This window comes from Colobus angolensis, unplaced genomic scaffold (assembly GCF_000951035.1).
Source record: "Colobus angolensis palliatus isolate OR3802 unplaced genomic scaffold, Cang.pa_1.0 Scaffold71, whole genome shotgun sequence".
Taxonomy (NCBI): domain Eukaryota; kingdom Metazoa; phylum Chordata; class Mammalia; order Primates; family Cercopithecidae; genus Colobus; species Colobus angolensis.
Genome location: NW_012120821.1, coordinates 1,376,686 through 1,396,312, shown reverse-complemented (window position 1 = coordinate 1,396,312; position 19,627 = coordinate 1,376,686). Strand labels below are relative to the sequence as shown.

The window sequence follows — 19,627 nt, the reverse complement described above, 5'->3', positions numbered from 1 at the left end:
TAGCCGGGCGAGGTGGCGGGCGCCTGTAGTCCCAGCTACTCCAGAGGCTGAGGCAGGAGAATAGCGTGAACCCAGGAGGTGGAGCTTGCAGTGAGCTGAGATCCGGCCACTGCACTCCAGCCTGGGCGATAGAGCGAGACTCCGTCTCAAAAAATAAATAAATAAATAAATAGTGTTAAACATCACTAATTATTAGGGCAATGCAAATCAAAACCTCAAAGCCCGCCACTACTTTATCAAATAAGTTTAGGTAATATTCAAAATCTTTTGTTGTCATTTCAACAACGTCCACAGCATCTACACCAGGAATAGATTTAATCTCAAGAAACCACTTTCTTTGTTCATCCATAAAAAACTACTCCTTATCCATTCAAGTTTGATCATGAGCTTGTAGCAATTCAGTAACATCTTCAGGCTCCACTTTTAGTTATAGTTCTCTTGCTTTTTTCACAACCTCTGCAGTTACTTTCTCTACTAAAGTCTTGAACCCCTCAAAGTCATCCATGAGTGTTAGAATCAAGTTCTTCCAAATTCCTGTTAATGTTAATGTTTTCACCTCCTGCCATGTATCACAAGCATTCTTAATGGAATCTAGAATGGTAAATTATTCCCTAAAGGTCTTCAATTTTCTTTGCCCAGATCCATTAGAGAAATCACAATCTCTCTATGGCAGCTACAGCCTTATGAAATGTATTTCTTAAATAATAAGACTTGAAAGTCAAAATTATTCTTTGATTGATGGGCTGCAGAAGAGATATTTTGTTTACAGGCAAGAAAATAACATTCATTTCCTCGTACATCTCCATAGAGCTCTTGGGTGACCAGGTGCATTGTCAGTGAGTAGTAATATTTTAAAAGAAATTTGTATTTTTCTGAGCAGTAGGTGTCAAAAGTAGGCTTCAAAATAATCAGAAAGCAGTTTCCCTATTGCCATTTATTGACTGTCTTTTCTCCATTGCATGAAATGACTGTCCTTTCTCCATTGAGTGTTCTTGGCACCTTTGTCAAAAACCAGTTTGCTGTAAAGACATGGATTTATTTGTTGGACCTCGTTTCCATTCCATTGGTCTATCAGTGAACAGGTGTGCTGTCATCCAGGCTTTTCTATTACACTTATAGAGTATGAATAGAGTAGATTTAGCATACTTGTTAACAGCCTTAGGATTCTGGGAATGGCAAAAGATCATTGGCTTCAACATACAGTCACCAGCTGAATTAGACCTTAACAAGAGAGTCAGTTTGTCTTTGAAGTTTTAAAGCCAGGCACTGACTTCTCTAGCTACCAAAGTCCTAGATGGCATCTTCTTCCAGTAGAAAGCTGTTTTGCCTAAACTGAAAATCTGTCGTTTAGTGTAGCCATCTTTATCAATGATCTTAGCTAAATCTTCTAGATGACTTGCTGCAGCTTCTAAATGAGCACTTGCTACATCATCTTGCACATTTATGTCATGGTGATGGTTTCTTTCCTTAAATCTCATGAACCAATCTCTGCTAGCATCAAACTTTTCTTCTCCAGCTTCCTCACCTCTTCCAGACTTCACAAAATTAAAGAGTTACGATCTTGCTCTAGATTAGGTTTTGGCTTAAGAGAATGTTGTGGCTGTTTTGATCTTTCATCCAGACCACAAAAACTTTCTCCATATCAGCAATAAGGCTGTTTTGCCTTCTTATCATTTGTGTGTTCACGGGTGTAGCACTGTTTGTTGCCTACAAGAACTTTTGCTTTGCATTCACAATTGGCTAACCATTGGGTGCAAGAGGCCTAGCTTTCAGCATATCTTGGCTTTCAACATGCCTTCCTCACTAAGCTTAATCATCTTTAGCTTTTCATTTAAAGTGAGAGATATGCCACTCTTCTCTTCACCTGAACACTTAGAGGCCATTGTAGAGTTGTTAATTGGCCAAATTTGAATATTACTGTGTCTCCCAGAATAGGAAGACCCCAGGTGGGGGTGAGAGAGACAATGGAACAATAGTCAATATATGGAATCAACCTAAGTATCCATTAACCAATGAATGCATTAAGAAAATGTGATACACACACACACACACACACACACACACACATATATATATACAATGGAATACTATTCAGCCATAAAAAAAAGAAAAAATCCTGTTATTTGCCACAACATGGATCAACCTGGAGGACACTTTGTTAAGTGGAGTAAGTCAGGCACAGAAAGACAAATACCACAGGATCTCATTTATATACAAAATATTTAAAATTTGATCTAATTGAAATAGAGAGTAGAATAAAGGTTAAAAGAGGCTAGGGAAATTCAAGGGTGAAGATTGGGGAAATGTTGGTCAAATGACACAAAATTACAGTTACCTAGGGGGAATAAGTTAAAGAGATCTTTTGTATAGCATGGTGACTATAGTTATTGATAAATATATTGTATTCTTAGGTGGTCATAGTGGTGTGTGCCTACACTCCCAGCTACTTGGGGGGCTGAAGCAGGAGGATTGCTTGAGCCCAGGAGCTTGAGGCCAGCCTGGACAAATATAGCAAGACCCTGTCTCTAAGTGTGTATGTATATATAGACAAATATGTACATATATACACACATATATGTATATATATGAATGTATATATACACATGTATACACACATATACACACATACATATATGTATGTGTCTGTATATATATGTACACACATATGTGTATATATGTATGTATTTGTGTATGTGTAGTATTCTTAAAAAATGCTAAGACAATGGATGTAAAGTGTTCTTACCACAAAAATGGTACAATGTGAGGTGATGTATTTGTTAATCAGCTAGATTTAGCCATTCCATTATGTATGTATACTTCAAAACATCATGTTTACACAATAAATGCATGCAATTTTATCTGCCAATTTAACATAAATAAGAATTCAAACACACAGAAAAAATGCCACTTATTCTTGTATTACTATTCTGAAACTTTGTAACATTTTAATTCAGAAAATAATTGGTGCTATATGTGAATAAGTAATACATGCTTTGAAATTTTTTTAAGTGTATACTTAATATTCCAAAAATTCCATGACATGCTTTTGATTCATGTACTTACTGAAATTTTCCCTGATCCTGTTTGATATCATGCTGGAAAGCCTCTGTCTATCTCTCTGTGTCTACACTTTGCCCTTCTTGCCCTGCTCTGCCTACCAGTGTTGAGTGGAAGAACCACCCAACATCTAGGTATGGTTGATACTTGCTTTAAAGTATAAGATTTGGGACTTTTGAACTGATGAGATTTAGTTGAAATTCTGGATCTCATCCACCATGCTCACATGAATTATGCACCCTTGTCCTCTGGTTGTGGATGAGTTCATTTGGTTGAGAGGCACTGGCAGATGGGAGGGTGGGAGGTAAGTGAGGTCAGGGTATTTATCCCTCCTTCTCTCTCACTGCAAGACTGAAGGGTTGGCAGTGGCTATGCTCCTCTGCCTAGGGTCATAGCACCTGGCCTGTCTGAGATCCTTCACCCATAGATACAACTCTCTCTAGGTGCTACTGGCCGTTATTCCCCTTCAATCTTGGGTGGTAGAACTATATCTCCATATCATGAGATCCTGGTGCCTCCTATCACTTACTTGTTCTCTTAACCCTGCCCACAGCTCCATAAATAGTCTCTTCAAGAAACTCTCTTATCACCCCTTTGAGTGTGTTGTCTATCCTCACTGAAACAGCTATTATGGTATTCCTCTGATAGCATCAATCTAACATTGTGAATAATTTTTTCCCATAAATAAATTTATTCCAGATTTTCAAAACATTTCTATTTTCAAAGAATTAGAACTAGCCATGACTAATGTGGGGGGGAGGTTTACTCCTTTAGTAACAACCAAAATGAAAGGGAGTTGTCCGGATAATTTTTTTTCTCCTAGGATACTTCTGCTATAACCAACTCTTATCACTGAATAATTTGGGTACCCAAATACCTGTCATCGCCATCAATGATGCACTCAGGGAAGGCGAGACTACAGCCAAACAGCATGATATGTTGATAGCAACTGAGGCGATGGAGATATGTGAAAAACTTGAGGAACTTCTCCATTTCCATGTTTCTGACAACTGAGAGGAGAGGGGTCAGCGTGGAGTGGTAGGGCAGCATCTGACACTGGCTGTGGGTGATGTTCATGCAGGCACCTGGGAAGTAAAGACAAGCACATTTAAGAGTGGACACATCAGAAGCAGATGTTTGCAAATTCATTTAGTATTTGTTTATAAGATAAAGTATACTTACTGTAAGAAAAAATTTAGATATGCAATCATACACATATGTGCATGTAAGTATGTGCATGTGTAGGATAATGAAATCAAACTCCAAATACTTACAGAGGAAGAGCATTCGTGTCCTGGGAAAATGTGTGGAAAATACATATTCTGCATACATAGCTGGTAGGCATATAAACTGGCAATCACCTTTTCTTTTGGATCCCAGCAGGGCAGGGCAATATGGATCCAAAAAAATCTTTTCAACGTGCAAATTCTTTGACATTGTCAAGTCATTTCTAGAAATTTATCCTAAGGAAATAATCATATTTGTGAATGTGGATTTATCTACGGGGATCCTGATCTTTGCATAGTTTACACTTTTTAAAAGATAGAAATCATCTAAATATTCAGCAAAAAGTATTGTTCTAAATATATGGAACAAACAATAGAATATTTAATTTAGGTACATGAAAGATGCTTCAGAAGACTATTTAATCACATGGGATGATGCTCATAATATAATAAATAAAAGTAGGAAGTCACAAAACAATTTGTATACAATGATCTTGTTTTAAAAACACAATTTTGCAAAGATTTGTAATCCTGTCTATGTCCACAGTTCAGGAGCAGCTCAGAGCCTCTGACATTATTGTCGCCCATAGTTGGCTCTTTTGGGCAAAACCACATCCATGGCTTTTCCAATGTCTTCATGCCAGAAATTTGCCTGGTTGACCCGACATAAACAAAAATGTTGACGTGCATTATATGACGGGATTTTAGGAGTCTCTACATTTTCTTTTTTATTTGGTATTCTCTTGTCTGTATAAAGATTCATTGCTTTTATTGTTATTGCTTAAACAAGATTCTCTTATTCACAATTACCTCAGTTTCAAGACCCAGTTATATGAAATCATAACTAAATTATACATGACAAAAGTCAATTTTTAGAAGGTTAAGAAATCTGCCTAGAGGTGCGTAGCCATTATGTATAAATTTCAGATCTGAAACTATGTCTTCTGAGTAATTTCCATTACTTAGAGCTAATGTAGAGGATTATGTTAAAAATAGTTCTTAAGATAATTCTTAATAGTTCATGAGAGGAAGAAGCTAAAAAGCACGTAATGAAATATCACAAGGTCTCTATTTATAGTAATATGTAATACACCCATATATTTTTACCACATCTTTTCATCCGTTTCAATTACATTATTTTATTTAGGGGTTACCAGCTTTTGGGCTTATGCCTTTGATAGAAGCCCATATTTGAATAACAAAAGGCTCATTCCCTCCACCTAGCCAAAGAAATCACTGAATATTAAGAAATCATTTGAAAAATGCAAGATAGAAAACATCCTAGGGGCCAGGCACGGTGGCTCACGCCTGTAATCCCAGCACTTTGGGAGGCCGAGGTGGGTGGATCACGAGGTCAGGAGATTGAGATCATCCTGGCTAACACGGTGAAACCCTGTCTCTACTAAAAACACAAAAAATTAGCCTGGTGTGGTGATGGGCGCCTGTAGTCCCAGCTACTCCAGAGGCTGAGGCAGGAGAATGGTGTGAACCCGGGAGGTGGAGCTTGCAGTGAGCCGAGATCGCTCCGCTGCACTCCATCCAGCCTGAGCGACAGAGCAAGACTCCATCACCTCCCCCCGCAAAAAAAAAAAAAAAGTCCTAGGAATTTTCCCATAGTAGCATTTGGAGAGCTTCATTGTTTCCTTTACTGCCACATAACATTCCATTGTTGTTGTACTGGGATTTATTTTAAAAACCTCCCTTTAATAAATATTTGAACGGTTTTCAACTTTTTGCTATTATATTGCTGTAATAAGTAACCTGTACATATGCCTGAAATGTACAATAGATTCCCAGAAGTAGAATTGCTAGGTAAACGGATAAGTGCTTTCAGAATTTTGGCAGCTATTGTCAAATTCCTTCATCGTCAAGAAATACTATTTTGCATTCTCGCCAACAGTGTGTGAGGATGTCTGCTTTCTCAGTCTCACCAACAGAGAACAGTGTCAAACTTTTGGATTTTTGCTAATCTGATAGGTGAGAAATTACATTGTAGGGTGATTTTTCATTTGCATTTAACTTGTTGCCAGTGAAGTTGAGCACCTTTTCATATATTTAAGGACCATTTGTACTTTGTCTTCAGTTTCATATCCTTGGAAGATTTTTCCTACTGACTTTTAGGGGTGTTTTTTCTACTTTTATAAGCTCCTTATTAGGGAGATTAATGTACTGAAATATTCTAACACTTTTTCTTTACTTTTGTGGTTTTGAGATTATTTTAAAGAACTAACAACTATATAATCATTTAATAGATGAATATATTTTATTCTACTTTAATCCAGCTTTTGGTGGTAAAAAGATTTGAAAGTTGAAAAGTAGCCAGTTCAGAGGCAGAGCTCAAAATCGAATCTGGAGTAAGGTATGATAATATCTGACATTTGAGTACCCCTTTATAGTTTACAAACCACTTCTACCCTTTTAAGGTTGTATTAGTTAGGTTTGGTTTGGCTGTAGTGAAGGAAAACTGAATATAACATTGCTCTAAGCAAAACAAAATTTCTCTGCCCTATAATAGTCTAGATGAGTGGTCCAGGACAGGAATTGGATCCCGTGGTGCCAGAAACATAGGCTCTTTATGTAGCCCTAACTTCATGGCCCAAGATAGTGAAACCTATGGTCCGGACAGAAGGGTGGAGAAGTAGTAAAGAGGACAAGGGCACACTCTTACTATTTCTTAAGAACAGTTCCAGCTGCTACAAGACCCTTCCACATATATCCCATTATCCAGAACTTTGTCACATGGCCACATCTAGTTGCATGACAGACTAGGATTATTCCAGTTTGACATGTGCCCAGATAAAAATGGGGAGTGGGATCAATTACAAATGAAGGAGAATGAATACTGGGGTTCAACCAGAAACCTCTGCCAGAAAAATAAATAGAGAAGGCATCATTATACTAATTATAAAAGAAAACGAAGGTCGCAGTGGCTCACAACTGTAATCCCAGCACTTTGGGAGGCTAAGGCAGGCAGATCACCTGAGGTCAGGAGTTTGAGACCACCCTGGCCAACATGGTGAAACCCCATCTCTACTGAAAATACAAAAATTAGCCGGGTGTGGTGGCGGGCGCCTGTAATCCCAGCTACTCGGGAGGCTGAGGCAGAAGAATTGCTTAAACTCGGGAGGAGGAGGTTGGCAGTGAGCTGAGATCACACCACTGCACCCCAGCCTGAGCAACAGAGCAAGACTCTGTCTCAAAAAAAAAAAAAAAAACAACTCTTTTCCTATTAAAGATGTTTGATTAAGCATATATCCTCCCTCCTGACACCTCACAAAAAAAAGAATAGTAAAGGGGAAAAAAGCATAAACTCACAACAGCAAAGAGCATGGAGAGGGGCTTCCATCAGTACATAAATATTTTTAGCAAATTTCCACCATCCAAAAACAGCATGCAAAAAATTTTGAAGTTTATGAAAGAGGATGAAGTCAACCTGCCCAGCAGAACCTAGGAGAGGTTCTGGGCTTGAGTTGGCAGATAAGGCAGAGAAGAAGAACAAAAACTGGAACTAAAAAAGGGAGACATTAAAGATCTGTATATGAAACAATTGCTCCTCACTCCACCCATAGACACAGAATACAAGACAGCCAGGAAATTACCACCACTAAAAAGAAAGGAAAGAAAAATAGTCATCCATCTCTAAAGAAATTACACAAGTGGTCTGAAAACCGAGAAAACTGGTATGGCTATTGGTACCACAGATAAGGTTAATAATAACTGAAAATGTCACTCTGAAAAAATAGAAATAGTTCAAGACAGAAGAGAACTTTTTAAAAAATCATCAATAACTTCAGAGTAAAGTGATCATGTAATTTATCATCCTACCCGAGAAAATTTAAAGAATGATAACAATGAGAAATTAATAGCTATGCCATGAAAATAACTCTAAACCATGACTGTCTCCTATGAACCAAGATACATAGATTTAAATAGGTATTGCATCCATAAATGAGAATAGGATGCTAAGAAAAAGAAAACCCAGAAGAGAAAACCTTACAATCGACACCACATAAAGGATCATAAGAGATTACTATGAATAATTATACAACAACAAATTAGATAACCTAGAAGAAATGCATAAATTCCTGGGTACATACAACTTACCAAGACTGACTCATGAGAAAACAGAAAACCTGAACAGCCCAATAATGAGAAAGGATATTGAATCTGTCAAACCTCTGAGCCCAAGCTAAGCCATCATATCCCCTGTGATCTGCAAGTATACATCCAGATGACCTGAAGTAAACGAAGAATCACAAAAGAAGGGAAAATGCCCTGTTCCTGCCTTAACTGATGACATTACCTTGTGAAATTCCTTCTCCTGACTCATCCTGGCTCAAAAGCTCCCCCACTGGGCACCTTGTGACCCCCACCCCTGCCCTCCGGAGAACAACCCCCTTTGACTGGAATTTTCCACTACCCACCCAAATCTTATAAAGCGGCCCCATCCCATCTCCCTTCGCTGACTCTCTTTTCGGACTCAGCCCACCTGCACCCAGGTGAAACAAACAGCCTTGTTGCTCACACAAAGCCTGTTTGGTGGTCTCTTCTCACTGACACGAGTGAAAGAACCAGTAATAAAAAGTCTTCCATCACAGAAAAGCCCAGGACCTGACGGCTTCACTATTAATTCCACAGAACATTTAAAGAACTAATACCAATTCTTTTCAAACTCTTCCAAAAAACTGAAGAAAAACGAATACTTGTAAACACATTTTACAAAGCCAGCATTGCCCTGATACCAAAGCCAGACGAAGACACTACAAGAGAAGAAAATTACAAGTTACTAACTTTGATGAATATAGATACAAAAATCCTCAACAAAATGCTGGCAAACCAAATTCAACCAGCACATTCAAAAGATCATTTACCATGATCAAATGGAATTTATACCTGGGATGCAAGGATGTTTCAACATACACAAATTAATAAATGTGATACATCACCTTAACAGAATGAAAGACAACCATATGACCATCTCAAAAGACAGAAAAAGTACTTGAGAAAATTAAACATCCTTTCATGGTAAGACCTTCAACAAATTAGGTATAGAAGAAATGTACTTCAACACAATAAAGGCCATCTACCACAAATCCACAGCTAACAACATACGCAATGGGAAAAGAGAAAAGCCATCCTCTAAGATCAGGAAGAGAACAAGGATGCCTGCTCTTGCCACTACTAGTCAACATAGTACTAGAAGTCCTAACCAGAGCAATTAAGCAAGAGAAAGAAATAAAAGGCAATCAAATTGGAAAGAAAGAAGTTAAATGGTCTCTGTTTGCAACAACATGATCTTATATTTAGAAAAACCTAAAGATTCCACAAGGAAACCTGTTAGAATAAGCACATTCAGAAAAGTAGTAAAAGTAGTATTTTCAAAATCAACATAAAAAATCAGTTGTTTCAATCAGAAATGAAGGAGAGAAAAATAAAATTAAATTAAAAATAAAAATAAACCAGTTATGCTTTTATACATTAACAACAAACTGTATAAAAAAAGAAATCAAGAAAACAATCATCTTTACAACAGCTACAAAAAAAAAAAATACTTAGGAATAAATTTAACCAAGGAGGTGAAAGATCTTACACTGAAAATGATGAAGCATTGTTGAAAAAAGTTAAAGGAAATACAAATAAATAGAAAAATATCCTGTATTCATGGTTTGGAAGAATTAATCTCATTAAAATATTCATACTATGCAAAGTGATCTACAGATTCAGTGCAATCCCTATTATAATTCTAATAACATTTTTCAAAGAAATACAAAAAATCCTAGAAGTCATATGGAAACACACAAAAAACAAATAACCAAAAAATATATATATATTGAGCAAAAAGAAAACTGAAGGTTTCACACTACTTGATTTCCAAATACACTACAAAGCTATAGTAATCAAAAAAGTATGATATTAGCATATAAACATATAAACCAATGTAATCAAATGAAGAATCCAGAAATAAATCCACACATTGATGGTCAATTGATTTTCAACAAAGATGCCAAGAATACACAATGAGGAAACAATAGTCTCTTCAATAAATAGTGTTGAAAAACCTGGATATAAAGATTTAGAAGAATGAGATTAGCCTTTTATTTTACACCATACAAAAAATTAACTCAAAATGAATTAAAAACTTACATTGAAAACCTAAAACTATAAAACTACTAGAAGAATACATAGGGGGAAAGCCCAGTGACACTGGTCTGTTTCATAATTTTTTGAATATGATCCCAATGGCAAGGGCAACAAAAGTATCAATAGACAAATGGGATTACATCAAACTAAAAAGCTTCTGCACAGGAAACAGTCAACACAGCAAAGAAATAACTTACAAAATGGGAGAAAATATTTGCAAACCATACATCTGATAAGGGGTTAATTTTCAAAATACAAAAGGAATTTTATTTAGTAATTGAGAAATAATAGCTAAATTTAAAAGTGAGAAAAGGCCCTAAATAGACATTTCTCAAAAAAATACATACAACTGGCCAACAGGTGTATGAAAAAAAGGTTCGATATCTCTAGCCGTCAGAGAAATGCAAATGAAAACCACAATGAGTTATTACCTCATACTTGTTAGGATGACTATTACTAAAACAAAAACAAAAAATGAAGAAACAGAAAATAACAAGTGCTGGTGAGGATGTGGAGAAAAGGGAGCACTTGCACACTGTTGATAGGGTTGTAAATTAGTATAGCCATTATGGAAGACAGTATGGACATTTCTCCCAAAAAATAAAAATAGAATTACAAAATGATCCAACAACCCCATTACTGGCTGTATATCCAAAGGATGTAAAATCAAAGTGTTGAAGAGAAATCTATACTCCCATGTTCACTGCAGCATTATTCACAATAACGAAGATATGGAGTCAACAAAAATGTCCGTCAATGGATGAATGGATAAAGAACATGTAGTATATATGCATAATGAAATACTATCTGGCTTTTAAAAAGAAGGAAATTTTGTCATTTTTGACAAGATGGATGAACCTAGAGAACATTCCGTTAAGTGAAATCAACTAAGCACCAAAAGACAAAAACCACATGATTTCACTTACATGTGGAATCTTAAAAAGTTGAACTCACAGAAGCAGACAGTAACATGATGGTTACCATGTACTAGGGCTGTAAGGGTGAGGATTGAGATATGTTGGTCAAATGATCCAAAATTTCAGTTAGACAGGAGAAGTAAGATCAAGCAGCCTATTGTATAGCATGGTGACTATAGTTAATAATAATGCCCTGTACACTTTGAAAATCTCTAAGAAAGTAGATTTTAAGTGTACTCACCCCAAAAAAATTATTTGAGGTTAAAAAATAAAAAGAGATCCAAGTGATATTACAACAACTTTTTTCATATTTCGTGTAAATAAAGGCAGCATTTTGCATTGGGAAAAAATGGGTTATGAGCCCTCACAAGAGGGACCAATTAGACTGGAAATTTTGGGTGCCTATTCCTGGCTGTAACAGGAAGGAAGGCAACTCGGGTCAGGACTACATCAGCAGAGTGGAATGATGAAGGTCATTCTCTATTCTAGATAATTCACCTAAGAAGAAACATTTTGCCAGAATGATTTCTGGGGAAAACCAATTTGAAAGGATATTGTGTACTTAGGAAGATCCGTAAGAGGGTTATAGTAAGCTAAGAGAAAACACAAAACTGGAGACAGTTTTGTGTCTATGAAGATTTAAGCTTCTTTTTTTTTAGCTTTTATAAAAGTTCATGGGTACATGTGCAGGTATATTACATAGATAAACTTGTGTCATGGGGGTTTTTGTACAGATTATTTTGTCCCCCAAGTATTAAACCTAGTATCCATTAGTTATTTTTCCTGATTCTCTCCCTCCTCCCACCCTCCACCCTCTGACAGACCCCAGTGTGTGTTGTTTCCCTCTGTGTGTCCATGTGTTCTCATCATTTAGCTCCCACTTATCAGTGAAAACGTGGTATTTGATTTTCTATTCAGGTCTTAACTAACTGTAAACCAAACCTAAACATAGTAACTATTCTACTTCTCATAAGAGAAAATCAGGAAACAAAAGACACATTTTCTTAATGAGTGATTTATAACATTTGTAAAAAGTCTTTACAGACATAGTGAAGGCACAGTTAAGCCAATGTCTTGCTAAGTTATACAAAAATGTGTAACTATTTTGTGCAATGCCATGTAAATTATCAGAGTTAAGTAAAAGCTAGCTATTCTTGTCAAGAGAAATACAAGGTTTGGGAGTTTATTTTCTATATAATTGTATATATTCTAGACTAAACGTCTTCTAATGCAACCCTGATTCTCTTGGTGATGTATTTTGCCAAGCTTCAAGTTTTCACATTACATATATGTATATATGTAATTGTCTCTATCTTATTACTAAATGCAAATTCATACTTGGTTTTAAGATGTTTAAATCATAAGTAAAGGCTCATAACAAGTTGCAATTCATTCATTCAAGAAACTACTTACTGTGACAATGCTTTAACACAGTGAGGGGTCAATTTTTTTTGTAAATCAATTATTCACATTCCATAGAATTAAGTGAGATTTAACATTGCAGCTGTAGCAGCATCTGTCGGGCATTTTTTTATAAATTGTGAAAGAACTACACCTTGCCCCATAAAATCATCCATCCTAGAATTATGAACGATTGAATAATAACAATAATTAAAATGCATATAGTGTCTTCAAGTTTGTTAAACACTTTTCTGTACATAGTGTGGTGTTTCCACAGTCTGATTCAAAATCCTGGCTTACTATTTTATATTTATGTGGCCCTTGGCAAGTTATTGAACTCCTCTGTTTATCAGTTTCCTTATCTGTAAAATGGAAATAATAATAACTGTGTAATGGGTTTATTATAAAGATAAAACAATGTTTACACAATGTCCAGCACATAGTATGTGATACAGAAGTTTTTGCTATTATTATTATCTCATTCGTGACTCACAAAAACTCTGTGAACTAGACAGGGGAGAAATTTGTATCCATGTTACGTAGGTAGGAAAATTGGGGCAAAGACCCAAAGTAAGCTTTCATTCTGCTTTTTTCTTCTGGATTCTATAATGCATCCACGTATAAATGGAATAGTTACTCATTTATATAGGAACAAAATTCAAAGTTGAATTACTTAGTTTTGCTTACTTGTACAATAAAACAATGCTGGGAGTGATAATTTTTTTTAAAAGTAAGCATTTTAAAACATTAGTCATTTAAAAATACGTATTGAGTCTCTCTTTATTATACAAAGGCACTTAGTGCTATAGAATATTTTTTAAAAAGAATTTGGAATTAGAATACATTTTACATATTTAGCCAAAATTTAACACATATAGAAATTATTTGCTTTTCATGCCAACAATGGTAAAAATAAATTCTATAATGATGAGAGTATAAAAAATTACTTACTGGAGCAACATGTTCAATAAGGAAAGGATTTATTGTAAAATCCACTGCCTCACTAGTGGTTTGTTTCAAATTTCACCACTTATGAAGGTGATGAGATCTCAGTGGCCTTTCAGCCCTATGTAGTTTATTGGGAATCTCATTTAGTAATAATTAAGATTTGAATATGGGAGTAATGAATTCTAGGACTAACAGGGCAGGTTTGCATACAAAAACCTGGATTATACCAGCTGGGTATTGTGGTCCTTAATGTATTTGTAAAAGGCTCATTTAGATAACCCTCTCTAACTCAGAATCCTCTAAACTTAAAATCTATCATAAGTCAGAATCAAGTTGAGCAACTGTTTACCTTTTTACTCTCTGACTCTGCAAAGGAAGATTTTATGGAGAATAAGATCGTAAGGAAAGGCATGTTCTACATACTCAAAAGGAAACATTTAAAATGAACTTCTGGTCTCCTTAAAATACACATAAGACATGTCATTTCTTTCTTTTAATAAATATACCTTTTATCTTCTAATAAATATACCTTCTAGGTATGTTTAGTATATAAATATATACCTAGGTATATATATTTATTTAAACCAGGTTCATTGATTTGAAAGATAAAAGGTATATTTACCTTTTATATTTATTATTAATCGCTAAAAGATAAAACACTCCCAGGTGTGGAAGGATGTTTAGTTCATATTAATTAAACATGGTTTCTTTCTGGGTAGGGTAATTTGGAATGATTTTTTTCCTTCTTGCTTTATGCTTCCAGTTTTCTATATTGCTTAAATAGTAGATACATAATTCTGATAAATCATAAAATTATTATTTTTTAAAAAAGCTTTTAAAATAAACTAAAAAATGTGACCAGCTTCTCTGTCATAAGTCTGGCTTGTTTTTTGGTGAGGGATGTGGGAGTCAGCACGAAAGAGAAATTGTAGTACATGGGTCAAAGCAAAGGGGAAAAGGGAGCAAGTAGACTCCTCCTAACCTTTCTGGCTAGTATTTTCTGAGTTCTTATCATGTGCCAGACTGTTAGACTGGCTCCACTGACAAGTCTTGCAGTGGCTTCTTCTATAAAAGCAGCAGCAACCTCAACAAAGAAGGAAATTCTGTCACATCATACGGTATGCAGGAAACTTGAGGACATTATGCTAAGTAAAATAAGCCAGTCACAAAAGGGCAAATACTGCTTGATTCCACTTACCTAAAGTATCAAACATAGTCAAACTCATAGAAGCAGAAAGTGGAATGACGGTTGCCAGAGGTTGGGCAGAAGGGGAAATGAGGAGTTGCTAACCAATGGGTATAGAGTTTCAGGTGTGCAAAATGAAAAAGTTTTGGGGATCTGCTGTACAACAATGGGCACATTAGCAAGTGTAATGTATACTCAAAACTTTGTTAAGAAGTTAGATTTTATGTTTTCTCTTTAACAATAAAGAAATTAGAGAGAGGGCAAGATGGCCGACTAGACACATACAAGTGGAACAGCACCCCTGGAGGAACTGAGATGACTGGCATGTTTTTTGTTTGTTTTTTTTTTTTTTTAAGAATTGCCTCATTTATTATCTTTCTCTTTTTTTTATACTTTAAGTTCTAGGGTACATATGCACAACGTGCAGGTTTGTTACATACGTATAGATGTGCCATGTTGGTGTGCTGCACCCATTAACTCGTCATTTACATTAGGTATATCTCCTAATGCTATCCCTCCCCCTCCTCCCACCCCACGACAGGCCCCAGAGTGTGATGTTCCCCTTCCTGTGTCCAAGTGTTCTCATTGTTCAATTCCCACCTGTGAGTGAGAACAAGCAGTGTTTGGTTTTCTGCTCTTGCAATAGTTTGTTGAGAATGATGGTTTCCAGCTTCATCCATGTCCCTATAAAAGACATGAACTCATCCTTTTTTATGGCTGCATAGTATTCCATTGTGTATATGTGCCACATTTTCTTAATGACTGGCATGCTTTAAACAGATCTTCAGAGGGAAGGTGCTGAGAGCGGATAGAGGGAAGACACAGAAGCTCAGCGGAAGAGGGAGAAAGTTGGCACCTGTAGGGCCAACTCTACCGGGAGGTTGATGGTGTTTGATGTGTCCCCAGGTATTTTCTGCTTCACTGCTTCTCATGATTGGCCATAATATGATTGTTTGGCCATTACCCAATCTCTACAACAAGCTAGAGAAACTCTAGGAAAAAACTTTAGATGTAAGGTTTCAATTTCTACGGATTTGGGGTTTTGTCTTTTGCTTTGGGGGATTTTTTGAGTCAAGGTTTCACTCCATTGCCCAGGCTGGAGTGCAATGGTAAGATCTCGGCTCACCTCAACTTCAATCTCCCAGGCGCAAGTGCTTCTCCCACCTCAGCCTCTCGAGTAGCTGGGACTACAGGCACTCCTCACCATGCCCGACTATTTGTATTTTTTGTAGAGATGGGGTTTTGCCATGTTGGCCAGGCTGGTCTCAAACTCCTGAATTCAAGCAATCCACCCACCTCAGCCTCTCAAAGTGCTAGGATTTTTTGAGTTTTTTTTTTTTTTTTTGAGTCAAGGTCTCACTCTGTTGCCCAGACTGGAGTGCAATGGTGAGATCTCGGCTCACTTGAACTTCAGCCTCCCAGGCTCAAGTTGCTGGGTGTGGCATGAGCCACCACACCCGACCAGGTCTTTCTTTCTTTCCCACAGTAACCTCCCATATTATTCATTTTAAAAATTTTTCGGCCGGGCACGGTGGCTCAAGCCTGTAATCCCAGCACTTTGGGAGGCCGAGACGGGCGGATCACGAGGTCAGGAGATCGAGACCATCCTGGCTAACAGGGTGAAACCCCGTCTCTACTAAAAAATACACAAAAACTAGCCGGGCGAGGTGGTGGGCGCCTGTAGTCCCAGCTACTCGGAAGGCTGAGGCAGGAGAATGGCGTAAACCTGGGAGGCGGAGCTTGCAGTGAGCTGAGATCGCGCCACTGCACTCCAGCCTGGGCGACAGAGCAAGACTCCGTCTCAAACAACAACAAAAAAAATTCGTTTCCTTTAAAGGACACATTATATGGTAACATAGTTACTGTGGCTTAACAGCCATCAGAACATCGTGAATCAGACTCCTGAAATGCACATTCTAGAGGATTATGTTGAGTGCACATCTACAAACATATAGCCACAACAAAACAAATTCTCTGAGCTTGGTTACTTAAAAAACAATGGAGGAATTTGGAGGCAATTCCAGTGAGAAAATTACAAAATTTTATATCTCCCACTTCCTGAGGTGATAACATTCCCATTAATACCAGCAACAGCAATGTTGGCCTTCCCATACTCTACAGACAAAATTGAAAACTAAAGGCTCTGTTCAACTGATTCAAGATAATTATTAAATTTTAAAATGAAGCAGTTTAATCTGTTTAAAAATAGAAGTTCCAAGATAGACCTTTAAATTAAAATACATTTTTGTCCTTGTAAAGAAAACTTTATGAAAAAAATGTTGCATTTATTATAGAATTAAAATGGTACGAATTAGCAATCTTATCTTTTAGAAAAATAAAAAGAATCGAAATCGATCATGTTTGCTTTCTAAGCCTGTCTTATAAAATTTCTCACTTTATTTCTCAAGTTATAAGAATATGCTCATGTTGCAAGGCAGTTAGTAGATAACTGGCTGCTTGGGGACAGGACCTCTGTCTTATCTATCTTTATAGTCTATACTGCAAAAACCCGGAGTATGACATCCAATAAATAGCTGCTGATTTGGTGCTTCACAGAATATTAACTTAGATTCTCTAAAATTTGAGACATCTCATACAATTTAGAAAAGTACACAGGCATCAGAATGGTTTTACACAGCTTAATATAATTATAAACAGGTACTATACCATAAGTCTTATTCATTCAAACCCTGGCCAGGCGCGGTGGCTCACGCCTGTAATCCCAGCACTTTGGGAGGTCAAGGTGGGCAGATCAAGAGGTCAGGAGTTCAAGACCAGTCTAGCCAACATGACGAAACCCCATCTCTACTAAAAATACAAAAATTAGCTAGGCATGGTGGCGCACACCTGTAATCCCAGCTACTCAGGAGGCTGAGGCAGGAGAATCGCTTGCACTCAGGAGGTGAGGTTGCAGTAAGCCAAGATCATGCCACTGCACTCCAGCCTGGCAGACAGAGCAAGACTCCATCTTGAAAAAAACAAAAATCAAACACCACATGTGAATATTAGATTAATGATCCAGAGCAGCAAAATAGAAGAACAAGATGTGTTAACACTGAAACACAAGAAGTGGATTGCACCAAATTGAACAGATGTAAAGCTTTTGGTTTCGAAAACTCATTACCCTAATCATTTCAGCTACAAGTAAAAAGGCATATTTTCCAAAGGCACAAGTATAGCAAACAAGATTCCCACTGATGGGTTTTTTGCTCTCAACACAAAATAATACAAATACCGAAAACCTGAGACAGTCAACAAATTGAATAATTCAGGCAAAAGATTACATAAAGTGCCAATTTTTCTTTCAGAACCAGAGATAAAAGTAAATTACACAGTTTAGGTTTTTCTGCTTTTTTGAATTTTGTTTTGACTTTCATCTGAGCCTTTGACTTTTAAAAGATCATTTTGTCATTGAGCTTGACTAGAATTGTTTTTGCAATGCTGTTAACATGCTACTGTTTTGTTTGTTTTCCTTTTTTTCTCTCTGTGAATCAAGGGTATTGGGCTGTTCTTCCTAAAGAGGAAATTGTGATAATGAAGCTGCAGAGAAAAAATTGGGGCCACAAGCTCTTTTGATGTGACTGTTTAACTCTGACCCTCACTTGCTATATGTATTCATATGACATAAACATATAAGCTTTGGGGGCATTTGTCACCTGGGGGATATTGCAGGATTCATTTAGGAGAGAGGGTCAGGAGTCTTGCCAAGACATCTTTGAAAAAGGAAATCTGGTACCGTACCCAAAAGAGAGTAAAACAGTCACTGTTCCATTACTGCTTTCAGAAGCCTAGTTCTGCAAGATGATTGAGTTTGCTCTTTCCGGGAGGATCCCAATACATCCTAGGGAAAGAATCATCTAAAGATGGAATGAGGAGGAAGGGAAGGAAATCAGGGAAAAGAGAAAAAGAGAGTCCATTCTTACATTCGAGCTACTTTTCTCCCTCTAGAATTGTGCAAGTCTTACTAGAATGCTAACAACCAAACAAGCATGCAACAATTACTTAAATATTGCACTCATTCTTGCTTAGATGTTGCTGTTAGCCAGAAGTCCATGTCTGAATCTCTTAATTGTTTTTTAAACATAAAAGATGTGATTTAATATATAGAGGAGAGAAACCAACTGGACTTGAACAATGAGGTCTAACACTAGTGTCCACCAGAGCACGTGGGAATGGCATCTAGGGGTCATGACTACAGTGATTTTTGGAACATCACTAAGACCTTGAGAAGCAGCTTAGGCAGACCTCAGACCCTCCAAGGTACCAACAAAATATTTTTTTCCTCTAGAGCAGGTGCCCGTAATCAGAATCCAAAGAATCAATGGCCCCTACATAAAATTTAAGCTGTCTATGAACTTGTATGGGGAAAAAAATAACATCTCTATTTCCAATAACACCCAACTGAAATTTAGTATAATTAAATTGCTAATGTAGGCAACAACTATAGAAAAAATTAGAAAGCATAGATATTTGCATCAATATAGAGTTGTCACAAACATTTCAAGATATTATTTATGCTTGTCCCTATTATAAAATTATGATTATAAGTCGGGCATGGAGGCTCACACCTGTATTCCCAGTACTTTGAGAGGCTGAGGCAGGAGGATCACTCGGGGTCAGGAGTTTGAGACCAGCCTGGCCAACATCCCTTAACAGGTAAGAGACTTACCGGATTTCAGATGTCTAGTTAGACTTCCTTTCTCAAACTCTCCTCTTGGATAGTTGCCTGATGAGTAGTAATCCAGGTAAAA

General features: G+C 36.9%; 1 protein-coding gene across 5 annotated transcripts in view; it reads right to left on the bottom strand.

Annotated features, from left to right (window-relative positions):
• CORIN (corin, serine peptidase) overlaps positions 1-19,627 on the bottom strand; it is a 266,093-nt gene that overhangs the window by 169,384 nt on the left and 77,082 nt on the right. For all 5 annotated transcript variants that reach the window (XM_011927324.1, XM_011927327.1, XM_011927328.1 and 2 more), the window contains one exon: positions 3,935-4,142. In XM_011927324.1, the coding sequence (XP_011782714.1) occupies positions 3,935-4,142 (208 nt within the window). The remainder of the gene's footprint in view (positions 1-3,934; positions 4,143-19,627) is intronic.